Consider the following 17,828-nt stretch of genomic DNA (forward strand, 5'->3'; position numbering starts at 1 on the left):
AACACAGAGTGGACGTAGCCGGGTACTTGTACATCCAAACAACAAAAAGACACTAAGTACAGATCTGAGTGTACTCGCAGTTACTGACAGCTTGCTCAAAGCCAATAACAACTAATAAAAAAAATCATGCATCTAAGACTAAATTATCAATCAGTACACATCCAACATCCAATAGATTTAGTGTAAAGACGTCATAAACAGTCAGAGAAAAACATGACCTTGTGCAATGCCAATATACAGGTATCGACAGATTGTAGATCCATGAAAGTGCATATGTATATAACAATAATATTTAGTTTGCTTTTAATTTACTGATAACAAAATCAATATTAATACCAATAAAAACAATATTCAAAGATCTAATTACAGTGTTGAATTGGTAACCTTTTAGAATAAGTTTATTTAAAGGATCGATAAGTTTACCAGGATCGTTTCTAAATTTCCGGGCACGGTAAACAACATCTCCGTAAAAATGAGGATGTGCTATCTCGGTTTGTTTATCCCCTTTACTTTTTTTCAGCATAGTTTAGTAATATTTATGTTGTTTATATCATATAATGCATGCTCACATTCAATTTGTATTGTTATATATACTGTTCAAAAAAAGAAACGCATAGCTCGGATGAATTTTTCAAAATGCAAAATATATATTTTACAAGGTAAAAGGAAACGGTCAATTGCATCGTCGGATTTTGACATGTAAGTTTTAAACTTTAAATGCCCGTTCTTTTGCTTTGGAGCTCTGCCCCATGAAATTTGCGACTCGCTAAAAGTGCATATGACCTTTTTCGCCGCGAAATTTTGCTAACGTTTTTCACGAGAATTTTGTTGTCAATTCAACTGTTACACTTTTGCGCATATAAGGACAAAGTTTGAAAATTTAATTCATCACAATGTTAAAACGCTGCCATGCCAAGGTTGGACCCTGCTATTCGAAATATCGTCATCGGCCGTCTCAAGGTCGGACTGTCCCAAAGTGAAGTTGCAATAACTGAAAATGTTAACCAGAGCACAATTTAGCGACTTTGGAACAGATACCAGCAGACTGGCAGTACTAAGGACCGCCCGAGGAGTGGACGACCTCGCCTAACAACTCCTGGTCAAGATCGCTACATCCTGGTATTTCATCTACGGATTCGAACCTTTGTCGCAATAGCCACTGCAGCTGGGATAGCAGGATTGAGAAGAATCAGCTCACAAACAGTCCGCAATCGACTGCGACAACATGACATTAGACCCAGGAGGCCGTATTTTGGACACGTTTTGAGGCCGTTACACTGACGGAATAGAGTCCGATGGTGCAACAGATTGAGGGGCTGGACATTCCGCAACTGGCGCAGAATCTTGTTCAGTGATGAGTCCCGTTTTATGCTTCAGAAACGTGATGGAAGAACTCGTGTCTACCGGCGCATGAATGAACGTTTTCTTTCTCTTGTGTCCAAGAGGTGGACAGCTTCGTTAGAGGAAGTGTCATGATGTGAGCGGCTATCTCTAATGACCGTAAAACGGAATTGGTACATGTTCCGGGTAATTTAATGGCTCAAAGGTACAGAGACGAAATTCTCCAACCTCACATTATGCATGTTATTGACCGACAGCGTGAGTTAGCAGTCTAAGCAGCGAGAGGTGGTCATACACGGTACTAACTTTAATGGCACCGGAAGTAACTCTAATTGTGATAAATTGACTTTTATTCATCCATCTCTAAGGAATTGACTGTCCTCTTCTCAATCAAACACGTTTTAAGTGAATATATTTATTTGTAATTGTAAAATTTCTATTCAAAATACATGTATTAAAATTCTTAAAAATCCATTATGCGTTTCTTTTTTTGCAGAGTATATATTGTATTGTGGAGAAGACTTCATAAGTATGCTTTACTTGTATCAGATACTTTTTGCTTTGATCGAATAAATATGTTTAGGCTAGACTATGTCCAGTCAATAGATTGATTTTGATTGAAGGAAATTTTAAATGTACAATTAAAAAAATGATGCCTTTTTTAACAAGTTATTTAGAGATTATTCAGCTTTGTCACTTCTAGAATTAAGAAGAGTCATTGGGGGAATTTAACACTTTATCAAATTGATATGAACCTGAAAATTATATTTCATTTTTTAAATGTTACACGCTTGCAGGCAAAGCAGCAAACACAATTTGAATGTCATTGCATTGGCTATGCCTATCCATGGTTCGAACTTACGTGTTCCCGCTCAAGTTGCAAGCACTCTATCACGACACAGCTCAGGCTGTATACGTTTGTTATCCCCAGGTCTGTTAATATGACGGACCATCGTGTACAATGAAAAATTCCCGCATAATATAGAGTGAAAAATAATATTTATTTGCATGTCAATAAATTCATTTATAATTGTCTAGACTTTTAGTTTGGAAGATATGATATTGAGGTTGTCCAACATTGGAAATGTTGATTTTTTAATTATTTAAAATTGTTTTTGTTGCTAGTTTGCTGTCTTTATGAAAATCCACACATTTCTGTTAATCAGTATGATAATCTTGATTTCACAAAACAAAGCAACCAAACTAAGACCTAATTAAGGAGATAGAAACTAATTTGAAAAGTCAATGAACTGAAATTCATTGTTTTACGAATAAACTTGTTTACATTAAATGCAAATTTATGTTGTTTTTAAAAGTTTTCACATAGTATTTCTCATCCTGTGCGACACCAAATACTCAGGGTCCAATGCACTAACCTCGGAATTATTTTGTATGGAAAAGGGCGATAATTACACAATTATATTAGCACTGGTTATATCATCAATTATGAAAATTGACAGTAATTGATGTCTTTTTTAATAGTCATCATCATTGACAATGAACTTGGGTGGATAATACCATGATAATATCAAAAAAAGGCCAAGGCAGGAGTTGCTTATAACGGGAGGTCCAATTATTTTCAAAACCATTGTTCGGAAGGAAACTGTAATAGGAATGAATTTATTCTATTATATATATTAAACATGAAAAGTGCGAAATAAGGCTCCTTTTAAAGCTAACTAGATGCACAATTCATTATTAATTGATATGTATAAAGTGATATATACGTCTAATGTTCAAATGTTAAAAATGTACTTAATCAATACCTACAATGTAAACCTTTTATTCAACTAAGACGACAATTCAAACTTAAGATATAATCATATATAATTTAGCGATAATTATGTTGAAATTAAAGTTATTATTTTATAGGTATTTATGCACATAAATGCTTTGTAGTTTCGGAATAGACACCTACATGTATTTTTTCCATTGAACAGATTTATACTAAATGAATTTTACAAAACTTTTGCACATATGAAACATTTGTCACCAGACGTTTGCATCTGGGAAAATGCACTTACAATGATATTATTATAGATGTAGGAGATGACATGTTGTTATAACTGAATGGTTTTTGGTAGTTCACATAATAAACATTGTCAAAAGTTAGCGATACCTTCTTGTTGATTTTGGTGTTTGATTTGGCCTGTTAAACGGTGCGCTATTTTTGACGATTACATGTACCATTATCCCTTTTCATAGGCACGTAAAACTGGTTTAACCCTACCACATATTTTGCCTGTACTAAGTCATGCTATATGGACGATGTATTGTCCTTTGTTTTTGTTTGTCTTTGTTTGTATGTCTGTATATTCGGATGAGTGCTAGTTGTGGTCCGTTGTACGTACTGGGTGTTATTTTTTTGCAATTTTTGATAACAATACACGAATATGCGGTGTATATGTCAAGAAGAAAGCAATTCAGCGACACAAAAAAGGCAACGAGAGGTACACATAGGTTTACGCTAATAAATAGGTGTTTATACAATAATTAATACATAATTTACACTGGTGCAATATAAGGTATTTTGTAAAATGAATATTGATTGATTGATTGATTGATTGATCTGGTGAATGTCTTTTTTTTTTTGAAAAATGTCACCCGGTAGCGTACTTCCGTTATATTTCGATTTCTTGGTTGTCTACCCCACTCAAACTTGTTATGCAGTAAATCTAAATTGATTTATCTACACAATGGTGTATAACACGCCTACCTTTATTGACAGAATCATTCGTCGCAGGCCTCGAGATCCCAAAGTATGTCAACCGTAATTATATCGTATAACCACAACCGATTATTATTATATAAAACACTTTTATCAGAAATCATCTCCCAAAATGATATCATTATGCAGAAAGTGTGAAATGCAAAAGACATATACACATGCAAATCTTTTAATAAATGGAAATGAAATTATATATATTAGTTACGTTACATTGCCGTTCCGTGCAAAAACGTTCAATTTGGACTTGGTAACATTTTGGAGGACACAAACAACTTGATGATGGAAATTGATGAATAATCGAACATTCCCTAAACATTGAAGGCTTAAATGAAACTTTAAAAAAAATCTCATTTCGGTTATAATATTTGTTTTTAACGTTTATTTGTCGGTCACAAATTTGAACTACACTAAAATATCAATTCATGGTACTGAAAAAACTTGACAAATGGCTTTATGGTAACATTTAAGGGAGACAAGGAAAATGTTGAAAAAAATTTAAATGATATATATGTTAAAGATAAATACTTGACCGTAAAATCTTATAAAATCTCATTTTAAATTTGATGCGACAGACCTTTTCTATAATTTGTGTGAAAATATTACAATTTCGAACTGCTTACTGTCATTTTTGTGTACTAGAATTTTCAAATATTACAGCTATACGGAATTTCGAAAATGGCTGCTAGAACTGACATGATATTTGTCGTGAACGTTTAACTCATGAATATGATCATATCATTTCCCACCTGTACCAATTTTATGGAAATCCATTCAGCAGTTTGTACTTTTTTCTTCGTTTTGATTTGGATGGTTGGGTTTTGTTGTTACGTCTAACACGGCAAAAACGGAATCATCGCTTAATTATATGATAAAACATACCTCTAAATTTATCAAAATCAGTTTATATTTGATTTCGATTCAAAGGAGGAATCAAGACAGTTAACTTTTGAATAATACATAAAATTGATTTGTTTTAATCCTAATTTATGCATCAAGAAAGGGTCAAATGAAATATTGACCGAAAACCGTGCTGTTTTCAAATTCAAGGTTAAAGTCTAAAAATGATGCGGAGGAAGCTGTATCTGTAGTTTCTTTGTCCTTTGATCTATGTTCAGGAGGATATATTAATGGAACCCAATCAGAAAAGTTTGGATTGTTAATGGAAAGAACATCATCAATATACCTGTATGTGAAATTAAATAACAAAGGGGATGGACTATATGGGCGGGCTCAAAACAGGTTGCTGTCCTCACGCACCTATGCTTTCACACAGACACACACATACATATTATTCACATACCAACCCTCTGTTTATTGTTCAATATAGAAGAGGGGGCAAAGGGTTTGATTGTTATGCTGATTTGGGACAAATTTAATTCTCTGTTATCTATTATTCTGAAAATGTATTTGCTGTTAGTTGTTATTGGCTAATTCATTGTTAGCTGTTTTAGGACAATTTAATTATTTGTCATCTGTTATTTGAGAATGTATTTGCTGTTAACTGTTGATGAAAATTTCATTTTTAACATTTGGCAGCACATGATCAGTTGAAATTGGACATTAGGAATTATTATGGTCTCACCACTGTTTTTATGGTTTTCCCTAATTCGGAGAAGGATTCCAGCAACATACACATCACATGGGTAAAACTTTCCACAAATGCAACGACTCCCATCACCAACATACATACTAAAACCCCAAGACTTGACACCTATTTTATAGAGTTGAAAGACTAATCACATATTAACTAGAAGTATATATTTTTAAATAACAGTGACCAATAGTGTTTCCGGATTTTGTTTTAGCTAAGTTCTATGGCATACTTAGCAGGGGTCCCTTCTCAAAAGTTTCCCTATTTAAAAAGTCTTTCGTTTTTGCTAGGTTCTCTCTTAAATTTTTAATGCGTTTATACGCTATAATATGATATATGTTATAATATTTATCTATTTGCAAAATCGGTCATATTGGATTGATATTATATTTAGTTACCAGTGAAAGTGGAATTTCCCTTTTTCTAAAATTATCTGACAGAGTTAGTTGCGTCATTTAATCCTGTGTTTCACATCTTTTATGTGAGTTTTTTTTTATCAGAACCTCTATCTATGAATTTATTCTCCATAGTCAGTTGTGTTGCTATTATTTCTTATGTGAAGAATTGTTTCACCTGTAATAATACTTTTAAAAGTATGTCAAGGATGTGAACTAGTAATTGGGAGAAATATACTGATAAGTTTCAATATGTTTGGCATGTAACCAGCTGGCTCCTCTTTGTACATCTCATTATCTAAGTACGTCACTTCTGTTTTGGAGAAATCATACGTCAATCATAAGTCACAAGTCAATACTATTTGGAATTTCACAGAACTTGTGATTTGTTGCACGCTGCAACCATGCAGCCATCATCACGGTATTGACAAATCATACTTATACTATTTGTAAATAGAAATCTGTTTACGATGTTTGTAATAGAATTGAGAATGGAAACGGGGAATATGCCATGGAGACAAAAACCCGACCAAAGAGCAGAAAACAGGCCAAGGCCACCAATGGGTCTTCAACGCAGCGAGAAAATTCCCGCATCAGGAGGCAGGCGTCAGCTGTCCCCTCAACAACAATGCATGCATGGTATGCTAGTTCAGCGGAATTGATGCCACACTAAACTCTGAAACATACAAATGAACCAAAATGTAAAATAAACCACAATACTAACAGTTGAAATGCTAGAGGTTCCTGACTTGGGACAGGAGCAAAAATGCGGCGGGGTTAAACATGTTTTGTTAGATCTCAACCCTCCCCTAATACTTCAAGCCAATGTGGAATAAACAGACACACAGCAAAAACTCAGTTGAAAAGAAGTCCGAGTCCGATGTTAAAAAGAGACAACAACCCAACCAAAGAGCAGAAAACAACTCAATGCCACCAAACGGTCTTCAACACAGAGAGAAAATCCCGCACCCGTAGGCGGGTTTCAGCTGGCCCCTAAACAAAAATGTGTACTAGTTCAGAGAAATGCACGTCACACTTAACTACGAAACAAATAAATGAACCAAAATTAAAAGACATTCAAGACTAGCAAAGGCCAGAGGTTCCTGGCTTGGGACAGGCGCAAAAATTCGGCGGGGTTAAACATGTTTTGTGAGATCTCAACCCTCCCCTATACGTCTAACTAATATAGAATAAACAAACACACAACAATACGCACAGAAAAAAAAATCAAGACTAAGATGTTTCCATGGCATATTCCCCGTTTCCATTCTCAATTCTATTACAGTTTAAAAGAATTCCGAGTCCGATGTTAGAATAGGTAACAGAAGAAACTAAGCAAAATGACAATGATCAACATACATTAACAAAGGACTACTAGCAGTTACTGACATGACAGCCCCAGGCCTCAATTAAACTGATCGAGATATTATGTCGTCATCATTGTTGACAGATGCAGATCGGTCACAGTGGGTGATAATATTCAACCTTGAGGCGTCCCTATAACTTGTTTATATAAGGTTCCAATAATTGGAACTCATTGTTCTCCAAAATAACTTTTGAAAAAGATGTTAGATCTAATTCTTTCTTAGTCTTGAGATTTTTTTAGTATGTATGTTGCTGATGGGAATCTTTGCATTTGTTAAATAAGATTAAATAAAATTAAATAAATTAAAATTATAATAAAAAAAAAAACAATACCATCCGAGTTGGGACCATCAATTTCTTCAACAGCTTTGGACTTCATGAGAGCTGTTATGTTACCACCAGAACACGTGGGAGGAGTATAAGAATTTCGATGAAATTCCGTTAACCATTGATTATCAAAGAGTCAACTTTGTCTTATGTTTGTTTTAATTATTATTTATTGAAGAAACAGCGGGTAGAGAAATTTAAGACATTAAACAAATCGAAGACCGATGCTATTAACTGTTATTAGCTATTTTCATTTTACTGTTATCTGTTATTGATTTTTATTTACTGTTTTCAATAATTTCAATTCCCTGTTATCTGTTTAAAGAAAAATCGATTTGCTGTTTTGCTCTTATTATCCCCCCCCCTTCCCTCCCCCACTCTTCATAGAAGACTAACACAATAATTATTGACAAAGTCTGTTTATCAACTAATTTTAACTTATTGTGTATTATTTGTGATGTTGTTTTTGTTGTACACTTGGGTCCCGCTATGTCATATATATATCATGAGCTGTTTACGTTAATATATTTGAATTTTAATTTAACCTATAAATAGAAAAGGGAAATCCACAATTAATAAATGTATCAAAATCCCCTAAGATAACCTGTATGTTTACTAAATTTTATGGTATATAAATGCTTCCCGTTAGGTATTAGTATTACAGAGTGAAATATTTTTTCTCCGATTATGGAAGACAACGACTCAGCGACTCAAAGAAAACATGGAAATACGATACCAATAGACATCACAGATCATATGTTGAACACAACAGCATGTCAATTTATGGACAGGCCTCGGACTGGTAAGTTTTCTAGATTGTAGCTGTATCACAATGTAAAGAATGATTGCTGAATATTTTACGTATTTGATAATGTAGCTGTGTGTATTCTGCATTAAGCACTTTTATCATTTAATGTGATTTCGCCTATATATTTACCTTTTTTTCACAGATCAAGATAGAAAAACGAGGGGGGGGGGGGGGTAACTGCCTGCTCAAACTTAGCTTAGACAGACTAAAAGCTATGTATTTTCTTTTCCATTTGAAGAAATATAGCGTTGTACTTACATTACCATCAACACGTCATTGGTTCGTTGATATTAAGCATTGTTGCCATTTCCCAACTCAAGCATCTGGTAAATCTCGTATTACTTCTAACATTCATATTATATGTACCATACTTACAGTTCACATGTTTTATTTATTTTATATTGTATAGAACAACGATATCTAGTTTTTTCTATATACTTAGTTTTTAGTATTCGCTTCATTTTATATGGATTTAAAATAATAATTGAATTTGATATTTAATCTTATATTTCAGACTCTGATTGTAGTGATGAACACACCAACCAGTTACATGTATCACAACTCAAGGCAGAAACGTTTTCAAATTTGTGTCTTAACGAGAACACTAATGAAACGGAATTTAAAAATTGTAATTCAAATTTTGTTAACTGCAGAGCTCTCAACCCACGTGTTGATATTACTCAAAGTGGAAGAAATACTTACCCCTTAAATAACACGAACGGTTGCGTCAGTGCAAATACTTCAGGTGAACAAAGCATTGTTCATATACCCCCAAATGTGAATTCAGTACGGTCAGGAGACAGCTCTACTATCGACGTTAACGGAACAGATATTAAAAACAAACTGAAAGATTCAAAAAAACATTATATAGGAAACAAATGTAAGTTGTGGTCTCCTTGTGTAATTTTTTGTATAATTTTAATAGTAAGTTATGCACTAGTTTGTTACTTCAAAGACAATAGAGATAACACATGCCATGAATCACATGGAGAATTCACGTTTGTCAATCCTAAAATAAACTTAGATTTACTTAAAAAGAACAATTATACATCTGGAAAAATTCCATGGAAACCTATAAACACATCTTTCGTTACATTAGACGGACACGGCAAAGTTATCCGTATGCTCGAATCTGGATCCTACTCAATTAGTGTTTCGTTGAATTTTGATAACAGATCTAAGAAATACCAGTACCCTGTATTTGTTTGTATTTTGAACAGCAGAAACAGAACTGAGGTACGGTGTAACCCTGAAGTTCTTCATGCACACACACAACGTTCTGTATTTGTCACAGTTGACCTGCACTTAATGAAAGACGATACAATCTGGGTCAGTGTTGAAGGATTAAAGCGTGTCTATCAACGTTCGGATGCTAACTTTATGACAATAAGAAAATTTGACAAATAATGTATGGTTTGGAGATTCATATATATGCTGAAGATTATTGGGTACAAAGGGATGATGCCTCTTTAGAGATGAGTCATAGAGTAAAATTACAATTTACAATAATCGACTAATAACGAACAGCAGTAGAAATTGTGTTCCTTTGCTTTGCCTTTTCGTCGAGTGCATGTTTGGATAATGTGTCATGAATGAATACACTTACTACGTCCTTGTTTCAGATATTTCAATAGTATTTTAGTCTTTTGTATCTGCAGAATTGTATTTATGTGAAAATTCATGAACTAAAGTAATGTGTCGCTTAGATTGCATTAATGTCAATTTTATTAAAATTTTAAAATAACATTTTGACGTTTTATTATTGGTTTATTTTTAAATCGTTTAATTGAATTTTGTATGCGATATGTTAATTATTAAAACAACAATATTCACGAAATGATTATATATAAAGCATATAAATTGGATGTTAGATTAAAATACAGGATTTAAGATATCAAAAGCTCAAACAGACAAACGATTATACCTAAAACAAATAAGAGATAACAGTAGTTAACCAAATTAATGTTCGAATAAGGAGATGTGGTATAACTGCAATTTATGAGACAAATATGCTTTAGTTATATCCACCAACGACAAAATGACGTGTATATAAACAACTATAGGTTACTTTTTTTAAAATTATTTTAGATATAAAAAGTAATTGAAAACTACTGAGGGAAAAGTATGAACTCCGAAAAGAGCAAGACCAGGTACGCCGAAAGGTTTAGCGTCTCCTGTTGTACATTAATTACCTGCCATGCAAACCCAGACTTAAAATGTCATGATACGGAAGATGATCCATCGGTATGTTTACAAATAAAACGGATATTATGGTATCGATCAATTTGTGAAGGTGACTGTAAAACTTTTATAAATCTTTGGCTTTCAAATATTTGGCTTTGAGCGTTCTTGATGAAGGTAAATCCAGAAAAGCGATTCGGACGCATGAAATTTATATAACGTGTTGTTTTCATTTTTTACAGCACTGGGCCGATACCTCTGCTGGTGGACTATCAGTCACTGGGGGTATCATCAGCTCAGTAATCAGTACTTCGGTACTGACATCAGTGACATGATTTATAACAATCCTTTCTAAAATTGTCCGTTTATAAATTTTGAAACTTTAAAGAAACTAAGGTGTCAACTCCCTCAGGCAAAGTTGGCCTTATATGAATTTGGTTATTTTTTAGGTTCTTTTTGGTCATATAGCTGTTCAATTGTTTCGGTTCTTATAACTCCTTGGCTTTCAAACATTTGGCGTTGAGCGTTCCTGATGAAGGTAAATCTAGAAAAGCGCCTCGGACGTATGAAACTTATATAACGTGTTGTTTTCATATTTAAAGTATTCTTCCTCAAAACCCTGCTGTAGCAGTTTTTTGCATTATGATCACTCTCTGTGAATGAAGTCTGTTTAAAATGAACATGCATCCTTGTAAAATGTCAATTAAATTTTAACACCATACGATGTTTAAGAGGGTATGTTACAACTGGGAATGGCAAATAACAATTCTTCGTAACCCAAGACAAATTTATATCCACGATTTGCATTAGAAAAAGTAGTGAATCTTTAAATTGAGCATTCGGAATAGAAGAATAGAGCTTAGACAAATCAAAGGTGTTCTTGATTGTGTTTTGCCATTTGATTTAGATCTTCAGAATCTTTAAGCATCGAATTTGATTGGCATTGCTGGTTGAGTATACAACATCACAATATTATTTAAGGCCATCTTTTACTGTAGAAAGAATAGTAGTACATGTTATGATTTTAGAAGAGGTTTGATGATTTAAACACAATTATTTCTACAAAAGTTAGAAACGTAGATACAAGTTCATTGTTTAGAGTCATGCACACATTTTAATTTGTGAAAAACCACAATGGTTTCTACAACAAATACACTGAACATAAAAGTATGATAATGCTGGAGTTACGATCTACAACAAATTTGTTGAGGTGGGTGGATTGCAATTTCAGCAGACAGCCGTTTATCCAATGGGTATGAATTCGGCACCACAACTGGCCTATTTGTTTTTGTACTCTTATGCAGCAGAAATCACACAAAACTGTCTCAAAGACAAAAAAAGCATTATGCAAAATATTTTTAATTTCACTTTCAAATATACTGATGTTGTCCTGTCACTTAATAGCCCACATTTCAATGAATTCTTACATCTCTTTAATTCCAGTGAACGTGACATTTAGGATTCTACCGTAAGTAAAAAGGTTGCTTTATATCTTGATCCTTCCTCAATATTTACACAGATGGACGACTTCAAACTAAAATTTATGAAAAACGTGATGATTTCGAATTTCATGACAGTTTCAGAAAATTCTTATTGAGGGCATATCTTGAAATTCGCCCGAAATTCTTCTGTACAATAATATTAAGTTGTCACACCATACAATGGTCATCGATAGCTTGCTGTGTTTTGTTTAGTTGATGACAATTCTGTTTTTACTTTTAAAAGCTATCCATATAATCCACAATGATTGGTTGGAAGTGGCCTTGATATTACAGAAGAAACTAGGACAAAAAGAAATAGTTTGATAAAGAAAAAAACTGATGCAAAATGATGTCAGCAGATCATAAGGCTCTGTTCACAAAATGATATCTAGATGTATCTACTTACATGTATTTCTGATAAGGTGTCTGTATAATAATATCCTTTTCAAAGGGTTATTTGATACAGTAATTCAGTTTCAAGACAAACGTACTTTAAGACAGGTTAAATAAATCAATCATATTCCCAATATTTTGACAATCTCGCTGTAAAAGGCGATATTTATCGATACATTTATATACACCCCTCTTACAAATTCACGCTCATTCAGTGCTCCAGGGAAGGGGTGTACTGAGTACAAGGTTCCCTGTGTAGAACTATTAATAAAGAAACCCTTTCCCTTCTATCATCATCATAACGTTATCCGTTGAACAGAGACCGTAATGTAGTAACAACCTGTTTCTAATCTTGTTTTTTTTAATGAAATTGTTTCCTATCTGATGAAAGGGAAGAATGAAAATACGTTCTGCACGGAATGCAATTTAAACTCGTCTAAAAAAAAGCTTGTGGCCATGTACAAATGATTAAGTACAATTGATTGATCATGAAGCATTGCAAGTGTTCTGTTTATCAAAAGGAAAAAGAGATTCTTTTGTTAATCAATATTTTGTATGACCAAACCTTGGATGTATTAAAATTTAAATAGGTCCGATTAACCGATAAACGTTTTTGAAACTCGACATTCTGTTCTTATTCTATGTGACTGTCATAAAAGTGAGACGTTTCGCTAGCTATAAAACCAGGTTTAATCCACCATTTTCAACAATACGAAATGCCTGTACCATTGTCCAAGTCAGGAATTTGATAGGGAAAACCAAGTAAATCATTTATTTATAAATATGAATATATACAAATGCTCGAGCTTATATCAGGATAAAGGTGTGGGACATTAAGTTGGCTGAAAGATTACAATGCAATATCCAGAATTTGCTGACCTTACACGGAAATGTGATTTCATTTGTTTATCTTAGCAAAAAACTGAGATGAATTCGATATGGTACCGAGGTATAAATTTGTATTCAAAAATAGAAAAACTGAGTAAACAATAGTTTCATGTGGCATAGCTTTTTGTTATAAAGAAAAGTTTTAAAAAATGTACATCTTATTGAAACAGACAGTAAATTGAGAAATTGGTGCTTTGGGTCAAATCTCTGCAGACAGACAATTTTGGTACTTTGGAAGATGTTTAAATTGGTAGTATCTATATTCCTCATGAAAAATCGTTTTGTAAAATACCAGATGCGATAAATGAACTTGAGCAGGATTGTTTTAAAGTCATAATTACAAATTACAAATGAAGCCCGCCTACGGGTGCGGGATTTTGTTGCTGTTTTGAAGACCGATTGGTGGCATTGGGCTGTTTTCTGCTCTTTGGTCGGGTTGTTGTCTCTTTGACACATTCCCCGTTTCCATTCTCAATTTTATCAGAAACGATACTAAAAAGTACTACGATTTAAAGGCAGTAAAACGAAAATGACAAATTGGACAAGCTCTATTGCTGTATGATGCATAAAAAGGGTTAGAACTTGTCATAAATGACATCGAAATGAAAAGTTACAATAAAAATTGATGACATTACTTACTCTTTGAAAAAAGAAACAACAAGGTCAAAACATTGATACTGTCCTATCAAGGACGAAATACACCGACTTAGTTCTCCAGATTAAATGCTCGAGGAGCCTTTCGGTGTTGTTATTCGTATTAAGATCAGAGGACCTTGGTTATAACAAGTTGTTCCCTTTTTATTTTATTTTTTTATATCCTCGGAAATGCGAGAGTAAAGTTAGAATTCCTATGGTTGGATCAATCCTAGAAGAACAGGTAGATAAGGGGGACAAATGAACATTGTTTACCAGAGCAAAAGAGGGCTGGACCTTCCTGCAAATTGAATGGCAGATTTGAAGTTACTTCCGTAACTTGACATTGCGAACAGTGGGTAGGGAAAACTTGGATAACTTTTGATCTTGAGAAAGGAGTTTGGGAAAAAGGAAGACCAAAGGAAAGGAGGAGACCACATTTTTATTGAAATATTAGGCTGATTCATTCACGAGAGCAGTAGATGCTTTATAGGCGAGGATTACATATAGTCACACTACATACATTTATATTTATTGTATCTTGGAGGGATTTACAAATTTTGATTCTATTACAGAATGAGACCATCATCACAAGTGGGGTGAAATGTCATATGGCCTTTCGGACTAAGAGGTAATAGGAAAACTATCTTGCAGCAGCTCTACTTAAAAGACTGTCTGTAATATGTGTATGGTGTCCTGAGGAGACGTCATACAGGTAATTGGTGGACTTAAAAGAACACATAATGACATACTTTAGGAGTATAATAGACCTTATGCCACACAGCTTCCTGCAAGAGAACAATATCATATGGTTGGCCAACTATCCAGAGACGTATGCCAAGGTAATTTCTCTATAAAATGAGAATATTCAAGAGGCCATGAAGTATAGTATTAAAGTTGAGCAGGAACCAAAATGTAGATATATTCACCAACGAGACATAATCTTTACGAAAGATTGGCATTAAAACGGTTGGGATATTCATTTTTATCTGTTGCTATCCTGCATTTTTGTTGAGCAGAATATTCATTTTCATCCCATAGTGGGCAATGTTATTGTTTTTGTAGTTCTTTCCTGGTCAGACTATGTATTTCGAAAATCCCCCTGTTTCTAGTCAAACGATAGTACACTTACATCTACACAAGAATCTATCATCATCAGAGAAATTTCACCAGCATATCTTTCCCTTTGCTTGTCGGGATATAAGTCGAATATTGTTACAGTTTTTTACGTATTTTTAGTCATTGTCTTTTCTTTTTACACTGCAGATTGAATTTTATCATACTTTTCAATTACATATTCCGTCGATAGGTTGAGAATTTATTAATTAAAAAATCCATTTTCCCTAGGGAAAGTTGACCACAGATGAAATTGGTTATTCTGTAGACCCCTTTTGAAAGGGAGGCGAAAGATACGAAAGGGACATTCAAACTCATAAGTCGAAAATAAAGTGACAACACCATGTCAAAAAGAGGAAAGAAAAGACTAAAAGATAAACAACAGTAAACAAAATCCAACATAGAAAAAACTAAATACTGAGCAACATAAAGCACTTAACGAGTTTGGGTGATTATACATCCTTGCCTATCAATCAATTTGGGTATATGCGTTCCATATGAAGCTTTATCCAGAAAAGCGCTTCGAACGTAACAAATTTCTAGTATTCTTTTAATTTTTTTTTATCAGACATCACTAAAATACACACAAAACACACAATTATTCTTGTCTTTTAATATTGCTTACATCTTTCATATACTGTCTATTTATATATTAAAATATATAAAACACCTGATCTATATTTACATTGATCAGTAACTGTTGGTGTGACTCGTATATAGGTTACAAGAGCGCAATTATTCGTAATGCATTTTCCATAGGGTACCAGTGGTGTTCCGTATTTTTTTCTCGAAGACTACACAAACTAGCAAAAAAAGGGTAGCAGTTCCTGTTACTGGAAACGCCAGTGTTGCATAACAACCCAAAAAATACATATGGTCATGCGGCAAAAATTGACTTAAAATGCAGTTGAAAAACATCGTCTATTTTTTTGGCTTAATGAAAAGGGCATATTTTTAATGGCTCCGACGTGCAGAAATGGGAGATATTTTCTATACTTTGTAAAATGTGAATTTGATTTTCTGGATTTTTTAAACCTAATTGGATAAGCTTTCGGTTATAAGTAATTCCAATCCTGTATCATCCAATCAGAAGCCGTACAAGATTCTATTCTGAGTACCATCTTGGGGTAAAAAACTTGCCGGTAAAAGGTAAACAAATAATTGCGCTCTTGTAACCTATAGAGTGATGGAGAAATTTTTCAAAAATTAAGCGTACGGGCCATATGAAGCGCAAGCGTCTATCTAGCTCATATCACAGCTTCAAAACATTATCTGATCACTCTCTGAATCTTGAGATTAATTTATTGGACGTCGATCTGGCCTAAAATTTGAACTGATTTTTTGACCAAATACGACACTGTTCAAAAGGACAAGAAGATAATGCTAATTTACTGCCCTAATTTTTTAAAGGTCATCCAGCACTAATCATTTTGCCGACAAAACCGTTCTGATATGGAAAAGCTACATAGAATTTTGAAGAATGGCTTTAAATGAAACCATTTTTTGAAAAAATACGTTTTTGAAACAGACTATAGTTTTTCCAAATCTCGAATATATGAGAATATTACTACTTTGGCATGAAAAACTATTCTCTAACTACAATACTTAATGCAAAGATTAATTTTTCCACTTTGCAATTCAACTCAATCATTTGTGTTTGCTGAGGGGCTCTTTCTGGCAATTTTCACCAAATTTGCTTTTTGTTAGATTAGCAACTGAGTCACGATCATTATGTTTAAAAAACAAAATATATCTCCAAATGGAAGCTATATACATGCTTTTCCCAATAAAATCAGTAGATATCACAAAAACGTTCTATTCTCTTCATACTATATCAACATTCGAGCCCACCCTAGTTTCAGATATAGAAATCAATACAAATAGGAAACAGACTATAGCTTGAATACACGCTGATGAAAAGTCCATTTGACCCCATAAATTTCTGTTTCACATTTTTTCCAAGCAAAATGACTATTTTTAACATTTTTCAAAGCCTTATAAAAAAAATGTCATTTTCCTATAGGTTACAAGAGCGCAATTATTCGTAATGCATTTTCCATAGGGTACCAGTGGTGTTCCGTATTTTTTTCTCGAAGACTACACAAACTAGCAAAAAACGGGTAGCAGTTCCTGTTACTGGAAATGCCTGTGTTGCATAACAACCCAAAATATACATATGGTCATGCGGCAAAAATTGACTTAAAATGCAGTTGAAAAACATCGTCTATTTTTTTGGCTTAATGAAAAGGGCATATTTTTAATGGCTCCGACGTGCAGAAATGGAAGATATTTTCTATACTTTGTAAAATGTGAATTTGATTTTCTGGATTTTTTAAACCTAATTGGATGAGCTTTCGATTAAAAGTAATTCCAATCCTGTATCATCCAATCAGAAGCCGTACAAGATTCTATTCTTAGTACCATCTTGGGGTAAAAAACTTGCCGGTAAAATGTAAACAAATAATTTCGCTCTTGTTACCTATAGCGCTATCTAAAGTTTCCGTGGCAAATAAGATGATATTGAATATATTTTAGATGAAATGAAAGCCATTCAGATTTCAGACCTGATATAGCTAAATAC

At 33.6% G+C, this 17,828-nt stretch overlaps 1 protein-coding gene across 1 annotated transcript; it reads left to right on the forward strand.

The window, feature by feature from the left end:
- Window positions 1–8,366: 8,366 nt before the first annotated feature.
- LOC127735657 (uncharacterized) lies at window positions 8,367–10,299 on the forward strand. Its single transcript, XM_052245901.1, has 2 exons — window positions 8,367–8,549; window positions 9,070–10,299. The coding sequence occupies exons 1-2, from the start codon at window positions 8,435–8,437 to the stop codon at window positions 9,960–9,962; spliced, it is 1,008 nt and encodes a 335-aa protein (XP_052101861.1). The 5' UTR covers window positions 8,367–8,434; the 3' UTR covers window positions 9,963–10,299.
- Window positions 10,300–17,828: the final 7,529 nt, after the last annotated feature.

The sequence above is a fragment of the Mytilus californianus genome, unplaced genomic scaffold (assembly GCF_021869535.1).
Source record: "Mytilus californianus isolate M0D057914Y unplaced genomic scaffold, xbMytCali1.0.p SCAF_3, whole genome shotgun sequence".
Lineage (NCBI taxonomy): Eukaryota > Metazoa > Mollusca > Bivalvia > Mytilida > Mytilidae > Mytilus > Mytilus californianus.